The sequence below is a fragment of the Nematolebias whitei genome, chromosome 18 (genome assembly GCF_014905685.2).
Source record: "Nematolebias whitei isolate Nwh7 chromosome 18, NemWhi1, whole genome shotgun sequence".
Taxonomy (NCBI): domain Eukaryota; kingdom Metazoa; phylum Chordata; class Actinopteri; order Cyprinodontiformes; family Rivulidae; genus Nematolebias; species Nematolebias whitei.
Genome location: NC_056515.1, coordinates 33,997,721 through 34,012,441, shown reverse-complemented (window position 1 = coordinate 34,012,441; position 14,721 = coordinate 33,997,721). Strand labels below are relative to the sequence as shown.

At 40.0% G+C, this 14,721-nt stretch overlaps 1 protein-coding gene across 1 annotated transcript; it reads left to right on the top strand.

Annotated features, from left to right (window-relative positions):
- The first annotated feature begins 861 nt into the window (after positions 1–861).
- LOC119424295 (sorting nexin-18-like) lies at positions 862–14,043 on the top strand. Its single transcript, XM_037691751.1, has 4 exons — positions 862–1,668; positions 1,774–2,067; positions 5,920–6,302; positions 13,820–14,043. Exons 1-4 carry the CDS (start codon positions 908–910, stop codon positions 14,041–14,043), a joined length of 1,662 nt encoding a protein of 553 aa, XP_037547679.1. The 5' UTR covers positions 862–907.
- Positions 14,044–14,721: the final 678 nt, after the last annotated feature.

Below are 14,721 nucleotides of genomic sequence, written 5' to 3'. Positions count from 1 at the left end.
GTTTGTTTTATGGTTTAAAATCTAGTTTTATTTAAAAATGAAACCATGGGTGGCCTGAACAGAGTTCATCTGTGGGCCTGATTTGGCCCCCGGGCCGCCAATTGAATAAACCTGGTGTAGGTTTTTTTTTTTTTTTTAAAAGAATGAGAAATTTAAAAAAAAAAAAAAAATACTGCTGTGTGTCATTTTCTGCAAATTTACAATAAATGTTGAAAATTGCCATCTCATGAGAAATTATTTAAAAAAAATGTAATTAATAATGATAAAATACAAAAATTGTGTCGTTCAGAAGGAAAAAAAAAAAAAGCTTTATAATACAAGCACACAGAAGATACTGTTCCAATTCATAACAGAGGGATAAATAAATAAATAAAGTGAAGATGCGTGTTGATGACGTCACAGACGGCAGTTTTCTGGACGCGTGTTTTTTCCTCTGCAGAGATGAAGTGAGACCTGGCAGAGCTCGCTCGTGGCTCCGCCCTCCATTCCTCAGTCAGACGTGCAGAGACAGCCCAGCAGCATCCCGGAGGAACTTCTCCCTGACTTTTCACAGCCGCCACAAGTTTGTCAGCTCCGCATTCAAACCTCTGCTCGGAGAGAAAACGCATCGTTTTCCTTTGTGTATTTTGTCCTCCCTGTCCTTCGCATGGAAACAGAAGATATTTGAACCCTCTCGAAGGGAGTAGAGAGAGAAGAGGTGGGTGTCGGGTACAAAGTTTCTTCTTCTTGCCTTGTTTTACGCATTAACTCTGGATACGAGCTTATTTTATTCGTAGCTGCAGCTCTAGTGTTTTTTTTTTTTTTTTTTTGCAAATCAAGACTTTGGTCTTGCCTGAAAAGTCCCTGAAGAAACTTTGCTGTTAAAGAAACAGGCATCCAAGACTCCACAATTAAACAATTGGAAACAATGGCCCTGAAAGCTAAAGTGTTGTATGATTTCCACGCTGAGAACCCAGGGGAGATCTCCATAGCGGAGAATGAGTTGGTGACTGTGTTCACTGAGGAGGAGCTGGAGGGCTGGCTGGAGGGGGAGAACACCAAAGGAGAGGTTGGCCTATTTCCTGCCTCTTATGTTGATCTCATCAAGGACCACATCAGCCCCAGCGCCAGCAACAACGGCGTCTCTTCACCCAAAACCATAGCAATCCAGTCCCCGGCCCATACGTCGCACGCATCCTCGGACTCTCCGTCTCAGAGGGGATTTAAGGCGGGCAGCGGTGGAGGGAGCAGCTTCAACACCAGCCAGGGCAGCGATGACGACTGGGACGACGACTGGGATGACAGCTCCACTTCAACATTTGAGCCTCAGGGTTTTGGCACTACCCCTCCCATATACCCGGTCACCACCTCCCTGCCGAGCCGCAGGAGCAGCCAGCAGCAGCAGCAGGCCAAGAGCTCGGCAACGGTAGGAAGAAACCTCAACAGGTTCTCTACCTTCGTCAAGTCCGGTGGGGAGGCCTTCCTGCTCGGGGAGGCCTCGGCTTTTGTGAAGGATGGGGACAAGATTGTTGTGGTGATGGGAAAGCATGGAGCGGAGTGGCAGGAGGACCCTTATCCCTTCACATGCACCATCGATGACCCCACCAAGCAGACCAAGTTCAAAGGGATGAAGAGCTACATGTCTTACGGTCTTACTCCAACGCACACCAACGTACAAGTTAACCGCAGGTACAGTTTCCCTCTTTCTGTTTGTCTCCACTTTCACAACATACACAACCTCCTTTCTCCAAGCTGTCCCAGTAAATCCTGTCTCCCTCGCCATCCTGCCTACAGGTATAAACATTTCGACTGGCTCTACGCTCGGCTTGTTGAGCGTTTCCCCGTCATCTCTGTGCCCCACCTGCCGGAGAAGCAGGCCACGGGACGCTTTGAAGAGGACTTCATCTCCAAGAGGAGGAAGGGTCTGATCTGGTGGATGAACCACATGGCCAGCCACCCGGTGCTGGCCCACTGTGACGTCTTCCAGCATTTCTTGACGTGCGGGGCGGACGAGAAGGCCTGGAAGATGGGCAAGAGAAAGGCAGAGAGGGATGAGCTGGTCGGAGCCAACTTCTTCCTCACGATCAGGTAGGAGCTCATCCCTGCTAGGCCTGTCGCAATAAACAATAAATCAATTAATCATTTTCATTTATCGGCTTTATCGTTTCTTTGTCTCTCTCTTACTGAAGACACTGGATGACAAAAAGCTCAACTCCGGTTCTCTTCGCTGAGCCCTCCCTTTCTAGTTTCTCTTTAAAATCTATTATAACCGTCCAAATCGCGTTTTTGGATCATTAAAAGCAGCTGAGCTGTGAAGCTAAGCTACGAGCTAAGCTAAAAGGCCGACCTCGGGAAAAAAACCTCTGTCTTGTCAAACCTCCAAAATTCACGGTTGAAACCCGTGCCTTCATCTAAAAAGTTGTGTTTTTTTTCTGGAAAAAGAAACTGAGAACTTGTTTACTGATGTTTTTATTAAAAGCTTTGTGTGATAAATACTATAAAGAGCTCAAACCACTCTGAGCTTCCGCCATTTTGAAAACAAAAAAAACAAGAACGAGAGACAGCCCATGTCACGTCAAGGGGCCTCCCTCCCAGTTTTCTTAAAGAGACGCACTGCTCGCTCCCTCGCTATCCTTCCTTCGGTTCAAACAGTCTTATACTGCCACCAGTGGTCAAAAATGGTACTACACTCAAAATTAACCAACATTTCTTCTTAAGTTTGACAATAATGACTAATTATTGTCAAATTTCAAACAATATTATCATTTATCGCAATAATTTCTGAGACAATTAATCGCTCAGTAAAGTTTGTTATCGTGACAGGCCTAATCACTGCCGAAGAGCTAGAATCTTGGATAACTGTGGTTTTATCACGTTGGCAAAAAGTAAAGAGCATCACAAGTTTGTATTCATGCGTGAGAAATGACCAGTACTGCACTGTATTCCTGATGTTGTTGTGGCACTAGTTCCACTGCAGGAATGGTAAGAAGCTTATTGCTGCTTTTTTTTTCTTACCAGCAACATTTGCAAGTTTCAGTGGCATAGATATGCCGGTACACCAAGAGAAGGCAAAAGACAATAAAAGGCAATCATAACTCAAACTACTTTATTTTATTTTATTTTTTTATTCACAACTACCGGTACACTTATCCTCTTAGCTTGAAAAACACATTTATTTATTCTATACCATACGTTCTATGTCTTTGTTTTGTGACTATCTCAAGATAAAAGGAAATCAGTAATTTAAAGCATTTAAAAGAGTGGATGTGGTAGCTCGGTGGTTAGTGCTGCAGTCTTGTAATCCTGAGATTGCGGGTTTGAGCCCAGGTTGCGTCAGGAGAAGCATCCGGCGTAAAACAAATCGCCAAATCTTTCATGCAGGTTCATTCACTGTGATGATCCCTGAAGAAGGGAGTAACCGAAAGAAACTTACTATAAGAGCTTTTAAAATCGATAAAGCTAATTTTAGATCCTTTATGTTGATTTTTGACATTTTGCTAGAAGTTTTATCAGCTTTTTTTTTTTTTTCTTGTTTAAATATTCATTATCTGAAGGAATGTTACTGTTACTTTTATTCTGGGATGCCGCTTTTGAAAACTTTAATTCCTCTTTTTTCTGGATGTAAATCTCTTTTTTTGGATGATTATTTCCTCTGATATCAGATGCTGTGCAGCTTGAAGGATTTTTCCTGAAACATTTTTTTTGCTTTTGGACATGTGTTATGATGTGTAACCATGACAATAGGGTGTTTTTTTTTACAAATGAGAGAAGCTGATTAACATCTCAAAAGCTCAAATAATACCTCCGCTACAGCCCAAATCACAAACTAATTAAAAAAGGAGGTGCCGTGGACGCATCCCCGTCTACCTGGCGGAGGTGCTTGATACCTGACCGCCAAGATCCTGGAGCTGGTGGGAAACATGGCTCGTGACTACAAGAAGACCAGGATCATCCCCTGACACGTGAAGCTGGCTGTCCGCAATGATGAGAAGCTCAAGAAGCTGCTGGGAGGAGTGGCCATCGCTCAGGGAGGAGTTCTGCCCAAGATTCAGGTGGTCCTGCTGCCCAAGACGACCGAGAAATCCACCAAGTCCAAGTAGACAGATCAACATCGGCAGCCAGTGTCCTCAGATCTGTTCTAAGACGGACTGCAACAAGAGATCCTTCCTGCCCACAGCCATCAGCATCTATAACAACTCTAAAGAAACCAGGATGATGAGTTACAACAACATTTAATTTCCCTTTGGGATTAATAAAGTATTTTTGAATTGAATTGAATTGAATTGAATGCATAATGGGGAGAAAGTGATGAGAAAAATGAAGAGCTCGTCTCTTTCAATGTTTAGGAGCCCCGTGCTTCACATCAGATTTCTTTAAGACTTGTTCAGCTTATACCAGGGCTATTCAACTAAATTGCTCCGGTGGCCACAGTTACTGAAAACCAATGCTCAGGGGCTAGACATCCGGCAGTTATTCTCATTAAATAAGGTTGTTTTACGATTTAAAATCTAGTTTAATTTAAAAATGAACCCACTGGTGGGCTGAACTGAGCACACCCATGGACCTGATTTGGCCCCTGGGCCGCCAGTTGAATATCCCTGGTTTATACCATTACCAACTTTAGTGATCTGATAAAGTGATGGTACTTGGTGTTTTAGACATTGATTGCTGTAACTTCCATGTCATCTGCCATTTGTGTAATAATTCATAAAATTGGGCTTTACATTAACTGAAGTTTTTCCACATCATATATAACTGTTTATATGAGCTTGCACTGGTCATGTCAAACAGCTGCAGTGGATGGAGGCAACGGACATTCTCTACATATTTACGCTTACAAAATGGTTTTTTGGTCATGAAGGTATAAATGGACCCCAGCAACAAACACAGTTGTTTTCAACTGAAATAAAAAAGGATATTTAATTTAATTTATAAGGACACTGCATCTTGGAAAATCTTTGTTTAAGAGGTGAAAATAAAGTTTTTAAATCCTTCTAGACTTATAGTTTTTCATTATTTCGTTATGTTAGTTCTACATCAAAAATTTGGAAGCCTAATCCCTCCTCATGTTAAAAAAAAATAAAGATGTATAGGAGCAGTTTTAAATATCAACAGAGGATAGGACAAAGATAAAGCATTGCCATTGCTCGAACACTAAGGATTAGTTTTATCCCTATTGTTTATTCCAGAAACTGGGATAACGACTAGAAAAAGAACAGAATAGTTGTTGTTTCTTTCTTTCTTTCTTGGGAGGTGAAATAATGCACCTATTGTGTTGAACCATCTTTTTCCAGACAATTTAATTTTTCCTTGTGTCATTGTAACAACTTGTATATAATAAATATATACACAATGCAGGTCAAATCTAATCTGACTGGTGTCAACAAAATGTACAGAAAAACATGATAGAGGGTCATAAGAGGTAATTGGAACATGACACCAGCATGTTCAGTCGCCTTTTGATGGTTGGAAAGCAGTGAGTGTCTTAAAGTGGCTTTAGTTTAATTTTTGATGAGTAGGCTAGTCTGAGAGTCAGTCAGAGCCTAAAATAGATGCCATGAGACTGTGGCCCTGCAAGCGATAGGAAATGCTAAATGTTTATAAAAATCTAAAGGAAGTTAAGTCTGGTCCTCTGGATGGATTCAAAAAATGGGTTCATAAAAACGGTAATAAAACGTGTCCCACTTGGAACTAGAATTTTATCCCTTTTTTCTTTTTGCATTAAGATTCTGTCAGTCAAAATTCATAAAATATATCACACTTGGAAGCACATGTTGATTACTACCCCACATACTGAACGCAACAACTCATCGTGTTAAAATGCAAAACCAAAGGCTCATCACTGAGTAAACTCTCAATAAGGTTAAATTGCTTTAAATGGCTGAAAATAAAACTAGAATGACTGAAACTATAGTATCTGTCCCCTCTTTTCTTCCACAGCACGCCCGCTGTTCCTCTGGACCTTCAGGAGGTCGAGAACAAGATCGAAGGCTTTAAAACCTTCACCAAACGAATGGATGAGAACATTGTCGTTATGAACACCACCATTGGCGAGTTTTCCCGCAAACAAATGACGGGCTTCAAGAAGGAGTACCAAAAGGTTGGGCAGTCCTTCAGACTTCTCGGACAGGCGTTTGAGCTGGATCAGCAGGCCTACTCGGCAGGCCTGAACCAAGCCATCGCCTACACCGGCGAGACGTACGAGGTCATAGGGGAGTATTTCGCAGAGCAGCCTCGTCAGGACCTGGAACCTATTTCTGATCTGCTCGATCTTTACAAAGGACATCTGGCCAATTTTCCTGACATCGTTCATGTACAGAAAGGTAAGTGCTTGTGTGAGATTTGAATGCAGAGCTTCTGTGGTTAATTGTTGAATTATGCATTAAAAGTCATATTGTAAGAAGTTTGCAATGGAAGGGTCATGCATATGAAAAACATGCATTTGTATTTTCTACAAAAACAGATAAAGAAGCTGACATGAGTTCTTAATTTCTAGAATTGCGCTGCTCGGGGTGGCTGCATGTTGAAGTAGCTCTGTTACATTCATTCTGAGCTATTGCTGTTGGAAACCTGAATTCCTCTTTTTCTGGATGTAAATCACATTTTTTTTAGATGATTGTTTCCTCTAGTATTGGACGCTGTGCAGCTGGAAGGATTTTTAGTGAAACTTTTTTAACTTTTGGATATTTGTTATGATCAGAGTTAGACTTTCTTTATTTGTCATTCATACCACATGAGGTACACGTGGTGGAACAAAATTATGTACACAGGGTCCCAATTACAGCCAACAAAAGTATAAAATGATGCGTAACCATAACAACAAGTTGTTTTGTTGTATTTTTTACAACGGGGAGCAGCTGATTAACATCTCACAAGCTCAAATAATACCTCAACTACAGCCCCGACTGTCAAATGAGTTGAAAAAGGAGGCGCCGTAGATGCATTCCCGTCTCCCTGCCGGTTGTGCTTGAGTGCCTGACCACTGAGATCCTGGAACTGGCATGAAACATGGCTCAAGACAGCAAGGACCGGGGTCATCTCCTGACATCTACAGCCAGTTGTCCACAGTGATGAGGAGCTCGGCAGGCTGCTAGGAGGAGTGGCCATCGCTCAGGGAGGAGTTCTTCCTGGGATTCGGGTGGTCCTGCAGCCTGGAGGAACCGAGAGGCCAGCCAAGTCAGGGTGGATGGATAGGACAGCATCTGCGGCCATTTTCTTCAGATCCACCATGGGACGGACCTTTACAAGAGATCCTTCCTGCCTACAGCCATCAGTATCTCTAACATCTCTTAATGAAACCTGTATAATGAGTTACAACAACATTTAATTTCCCTTTGGGATTAATAAAGTATTATTGAATTGAATTAAGGCTAATAGAAGCAGAGCTTAAAGTCTGCAGAAGCTAGATATGTACAAAAAGTAAAGAACAGGCAAACAATATAATGAATGCTGATTCCGCATTCAGACAATTACTCTCAAGAATGTTTTCAAGAATGGAACTAGACAGGCAAGTGTCCTTTTCTGCTAATTTAACAGAGACCACAGGTTTTAAGTTTATTTGCAGTGGGATGTATATTTGTTAAATACAAAATACATTTTTCACTTGTGTAGCGATGCTTGTTTTCCTCTCTGACGACAGAGCATCGAAATAGTGTTTCTTCACTGATTATTCACTCTCCTGCAGAAGACACTAAACCAATGACATCATATGTATTCTGTGTGTTCTGCACTTCTGGCTCCCTTGCATTACATGGCAGCAAAGTGAGTCTTACGGTGTTTAATATTTACAATTGTTCCTCATTCAGGAGGTTAAAAACAAAACAGAAACATGTTTCTTTTTTTGTAACTAAACTATTAACATTATCTATCCAAAATATAGCAAAAACAATGCATTAAAAGTCTAGAACTCTTCAGCAGTCGGAATATAATAAAAGCTAACAACAATATTTAACATGACTAAAAAGAAAACAAAGGTTTCTATAGCTCACCCTAGTCCTTTTTTTGACCACTGGATGACAGTATAAGACTGTTTGAACTGAAAGATGGATAGTGAGGGAGCGAGCAGTGTGTCACTTTAAGAAAAATGTGAGGGAGGCCCCTTGACGTGACATGGGCTGTCTCTCGTTCCTGTTTTGCGGTTCTCAAAATGGCGGATGCTCTGTGTGGTTTGAGCTCTTTAGCATAGCATTTTTCCACACAAAGCTTTTAATAAAAATAAAAAAAATCAGTAAACAAGTTATCAACTTATTTTTGCAGAGAAAAACAACTTTTTACACAAAGGCACGGGTTTCATCCGTGGATTTGGAAACATGATTTTGAACTGTTAAAAACAGATTTTAAAAAGAAAAGAGAAAGGAAGGGGGTCAGTGAAGAGCACCGGAGTTGAGCCTTTTGTCATCCATTGTCTTCAATAGGAAGAGAGAGACACGAAGAAACGATAAAGCCAATAAATGAAAATGAGGTAAATAATTTTCATTTATCATGCGATTAATTGATTTATTGTTTATTGCAACAGGCCTAGTCTGATGTTCATAATTTGGATTGATTTGAACTGTCACGTTTGGCATGTCATGTCTACTTGAGGTAAGCAGAAATGGCATGATGGTCACCAGTCATATGTGCAACACCAACTGACGTCAGTTTTGCGCTAATAGATTCACCAATCAGGGCTCCTAATTTCCCTATTATTTCAGTAAATCTATTAACATCCACGTGTCTGTTGATGTGTTAAAATCAATATTACTGTTAGGTGTGGAAGCATGTTTACACACATTTTTTACTGATGGGAGTAAAACCTAGGGTTTGACTTAAGTTCATAGAAACTCCTAAAACAGTATATTGTCCCATATTCTTCCATTTGGCAGTAGAACAAAGCCAGACACCTCTACCTTTAGGAAGTGTAGGAGTAGTGAAGGCATCCATTTTACAATTGTAACAGCTTTCAAACTGGAACTGTACTTGTGTTTTGTGTCGACTTCAGAGTGCTGATGTAATACAAAAAAATATATAATTACTCAGCTCTTCGCTAACAGTCCTTTATGTGACCAACCACACATTAAGGAGAGCAACACAGCAGCAAGCTGGCCTGAAGGTCCCAACTGTCACGGCACTACTGTAACAATGCTTGTTTTCCTCAAACGACAGACCATCGAAATTATGTTTTCTCAATGTTTATTCGCTCTCCTGCAAAAGACAATAAACCAAACATAATGTTTTCTGTACTTCTGGCTCCTAATCGTTCAAAAATAAATATTGCACTGTGTAATGTCGGCAAATCATCTGCAGAGCCATTACAGTCACAAACCACAAGAGGGCGCACTAAATGGAAAATGGCGCCAAACTAGCATACGTCTGTAAAGCTTGTTTTTGCAGTCAAAATGAAAATAAAGTCACAATAACATTGTAAAAATCATATCAAACAATATACCATAAGATTTATAACTTAAATTGCAACATTTTCAAAGAAAGACGGGGGGAAAAAAGCATCAACGATGTTTTCACACTACTTAGCCTCGCATTGCGTGGCGGCTAATTGGGAGAGGAGCAAAATGCATGACATCATTTCAGAAAAAGACCTCAATAAGATAAAATTCACAAACATATTATTATTAACACCGTGGAGTAAACAAATATTTCAGAGTACATTTTTAACTCTTTTCCACCTCCATAAAAAATAATCAACAATGCGTCTTAAAGGCATCCAGTCAGTGTTCCTGTCTATAAATCATGTCAATATACAAAGAAAAAAAAAAGCAGTCAGACAGATTCCGACTGTTTCCTTACCAAGAGCAACATCTGTTTTTATTTACACAACTTCAGTGCAAATCTGGGGAGAAAACTGAAACCCCTGGGTCACTGTTGGACTGGTTCTGAGCCTCACTAAAACAACACATGGGGGACACGCAGGCACATACACACAGGCATTTTACAAAGCATTTCCAGAGGAATCAGCTTGTTAGTTTCTCGCAGGCTGGGAGGAGGGGGAATTACTGCTGGCAGGCAAAGGCTAGACGTTTGCCAAACCAAGAGGCGCTGTTTCTATAGTCCGCCCGGCTTTTTTCTCATGTTACAATCACAGCTCCAAGCTATGGAAATAGGCTCAATTTAAAAAAAAAAACCTTCTTTAGTGACATAACTCCCCCTGTTTTTACTGGCAAGCAATGCATTTTAATCAGACATGTTTAATTTCCTCCAGAGAGGCCTGATTATATAATCCAATTTTTTTTTTTTTAATGGTGCAAATATTAGCTATTCTTATCCTGTCCCTGTGGAGAAATGCATAATGGGAAATTTGTTGTACTTTGTCTGTACTGTAATTCCAAAAAAACATAAAATCTGAAATATAGGAAATTTCCATCCAAAAAAGAAAATGACTAAAAACTATTAACTAACTTATGAACAGCTGTGGAACTTGTGAAAGAAATTAATGCAAAATTCCCCCCGGCATATCAACATTATCATTCTAGATAAACGCCCTAAGTACAGGGTTACAGAGTATTTTTCTGCTGCCGTCATTGGAAACCTGGTTTTTGAACGTGTCAGCTTCGTAACACCCATGACCTCATTGCACTGATAGTCTACTCTGCTGTCTGGATTGGGAAATAAGTACACTTGACAACAGACTGCTAGTTTAGTCTCACTTCCACAACAGCTAACTTGGCAATTAATTTGGAAAAACAATTGTTTGATTACACACCGATTCAGCATTTTCAGACGACCTTCATGCTTCTCTGTGGCGCTGAGTTCCACAGATACTGTTGTTGGCCTTGTGATATAGAGCTAAGATATTTGTCCAGTTGCAGTAAGACTTGAGAGTGAGAATAGAGAATGAGGCTTCTTAGTCATCTTAAATGTCTTGTGGCATTATCAGCTGTCTTAGTTTGGTTTGTTAGATGTAAAAGGCACATCTGATTTGAATGAGCTAAGTTTCCTGGACTTCTTGTCTCATGTTGCCCCTGAACTGCAGGAATGCAGGCTTTGTACTGGGTTCCCCTCCTCCTCCTTTTCCTTTTCTTCCCTTTTCTTTCCTCCCATCTGGTGGATGTTTCCCACAAGAACAGCGGTACAAAAGTTCAAATTTCAGCACTGTAATCGCCTTGTAGAGCGCAAAGTCCTAGTGCATGTATTTTTAAGCAGAATGGGGAAACAAGAAAGATAGCGTGGGTTTGTGAACCAGACTCAGCTTGCTCATCATTTCCTTCACATGGTGCCATGTTAGTGCTCTACTTCTTCTCCATCCTTTCTTTATTAGTCAGGCCTGTTCAAACGTTACCACTCCCCCCCCCCCCCCCCCCCTAAAAGTTCAGTCACATTAAACTTAATGAGACTTGTCTGGGTGTTGGGTAACGTCAAAGAAAAGAAGCCTGTTAAAATCCCAACAGCCAGCTCATTTTTAGAGTTAACAAATCACACCCACTTAGTCAAACTGAAGTTATACTAAAGGTTCAAAATAGACCACAAAAAAGTTGTTTTCTAGACAAACCATGAATCATACATAACTATTTTAAGAAAGTCAAAAAAATATATATAGTGATGAAAATCCACCACATAAGGTCTTCCATGGTAAATGGACTGGACTTATAAAGCATCTTTCTATCTTGTCAAGATACTCAAAGTGCTTTACAACACAATCTGTGCCCTCATTTACCCATTCATACAGCACTCTACTAGATCTATACAAAGCTCATCTGAATCTGTAGAAATTATTCAGTGCTTTAAATCACATTCATACACCAATGGGACACACATCGGAGGCTATGAGGGGTTCAGTGTCTTGCCCAGGGACACTTGAGCATGTGACTGCTGGTGGAATCCAACCCCCAACTCTCCTATTGGATGGCGACTGCTCTAACCACTCATCCACAGCCGCCCTTATCCATCTTGGTTAGTACTTTCTCAGTGCTTTTGGAGTGTCAGCCCGAAATGGTGGTTCCCATTCTTGCAGGGTTCAAAGACCAGTAGACCTGCCATCTGCATTTTGTATATGTAAAAAGACAACTGGTTTTGTCCCTTCAGTAAGTTTTCTGTTTTTTTAAAGCATGGTTCTGCATGGCAGTTTGTAACGGAGTGTGTGGCCAAATACCATTTCCTAGTGTTAGCCCTAATCCAACCCGTTGGCTCTTAATTCTAAGTACCAAGAGAAAGTGGTTAAAATATTCCACTTTGAACTACAACACATTTTTAATAAGATTCACAAAATAAATGTTTGCAATCCCTTTCACGTAAACAATGTAGCCTTGTTGCCACAGTACCAGCATGCAGAGGAATTAATGATAAAGTTTCTAACAAACTGGATGTTATTTTTATGTCTAGTAACAAAAATTAACGATATCAAATGAAGTACATGTCACACATTAGACATAAGAATGGTTGTTGTGATAATAAAAATAATTTAACAGAGCAGCGAAACTACATTTGTGAGTTTCTTTGCTACCGCAGTTCATATCGTTCATTTAAAGTGTCCCCCAGGAAAATGTCTATTTGAAGGGTCAGATAACCACACCTCATTTGAACAGGAGCACATCCATTAAGATTTCAAAGGGACGGACAGATGGAGGCCACTGATCATTTTTGTGTGGTTTTGAATGAATGAATAAACTTTATTTAAAAAGGGACAATGCACAACTCAAACATAAATGTCACCATTTGATGCGCTGTACCATATTATAGCGAAAGCTAACTCACATCTGCAGTCCCTTAGTTTTAGTATCTCATACAAGCCATTTGAAAATAATTGTATTATAGGAGGTAGGGAACCACCATCTGACATAAAGCAGCTTTGGTTTCATACTTTACAGTTGAAATAACTAATAGAGAACGGCACAGTTATCTCTCATCTCATTAGTTTGCATATCTGTAAAAATGACTTGAGTTACAGCCATCTCAGGCCCTTTCTTGGTGGCACCCTCCATTGGACCTCCCACTCCAATGCAAACAGAATAGGGAAATCCCATAGCAGCAGAATATAGTAAAATGTTCAAGATTGGGCTAAGAGCAGTGGTGTAGTCTAAATTTTTGTGCTGTAATTAGAAACCAAAGTGCACTGGTTAGTACAATGTAATCGTCAATTAATTTTGATTTTTAACCATATTGAACATTTCCAAATTTCTCTGATGCTTATATTTGAATAAACGAACAACAAACTTTGTACAACTGTTGGCTTTGTATTAAAAACCTGTTATAGAATTTATAAAACAGTATCAAAGCAAAACATGTTCAAGTATTAAGTAGTGAGTACAGAATTATACAATAATTTTCTGGATAAGCAAATATAATAAACAAGTGCTGCATACCAGTAGATTGTTACGGAAGTGTCTAACTGCCGTTTAACGTATCAAGGACACACTAATGATATGGCATGTATCACTGGGCACTTTTAAGTGGGTATACTGAAATTCTTAAGCTTTTCTAGTGGATATACTCTGTGTACCCATGTATCGCATATGCACCACTGGCTAAGAGGGAAATGGGATGTGCAGGAGAACTGGTGCTACTTCTATAATACCAAAGCCAATGTTTGTGACTGTTCTAGTGAAAGAACGTCGGACAAGAAGACTTTTCAGTCACAGTTGTTTGGAAAAGTCTTAAGCTGCCCATTTAAAAAAAATATATATATATATATATATTGCTTCCAGTGTGCCAGACATTGTAATTTTTAAATATGATAATTTTCAATCTGCTCAAAGCAGCAGGGTTAAAATTATTAACATCTCAGGGTAAATATCAAGGCTGGAATTTTCATACATTATCATAAATGGAAAAAAAAAAAATTGTGGATTTTTTTTCTTGTTATTTTTCGACTGAAATATAATTCTTCTTTTCATTTGATCACTTTTAACAGGTGCACTGACCAAAGTGAAAGACTGTCCGAAACAGGAGGGTGAGCTCCACGACCGCTGCAACATCATATCTTGTGCCACGCTGGCAGAAATCCAGCACTTCCACCGCACGCGTGTGCGAGACTTCCGCTTGCAGATGCAGCACCACCTCCACCAGCAGATCAGCTTTTTCCAGAAGATTACCGCCAAACTAGAGGACGCGCTGCAGAAATATGACGATCAATAATCTTTTGAAAGAAATATATATATATATTTGTTTTTTTCATCTGTCACAAGTGCTGGAGGAAACACAGGCCACAGGACAAGTTGCTGGATTATCTGAATGGCTGATGAATTTACCAGCTGCAGCAGTTTTGCACTCCATCTGACAGCTCAGCGATTCTGGGGAAGGTATTTAAAATCTGTTTCAACTTGCTGCAGTTTGTATCAGGACTTCTGGCTCACGCCACTGACTCCACTGCTTCCAGGTCCTCCATATATGGGTTCTGTTTAACCCATCGTAAACAATGACAGGAAATATTTCTAATTTCTAAGCTCCAGCTGTTTGATAGTTGAAAGACAAAATTAAATTAACTTTTTAAGGATCTTTATTATTTCACTCTGTTTGCTTTTACTTGAATAACTTACTCAGTATTGTTTGGTTACACAGTTTGGAGACTTTTGTGACTGTGGAAGGTGGAACAGAGGGAATTATCAGCTCCTTTCATTCCAGCTAAAGACATTTTGACCTCGAACATCTCCTATAACTCACAAATTGAAACGGTTTCACCATTTTAAAATTTAAAACTACAAGAATTTCAGCATCTTAAATCGTCTGGTTTTATTTTAGGTGATTTATTCAAATCTCATTTAGACGTCAGAATCGGTACAGACATGTTCTTTAAGGTGATGGATGTATTCTAAC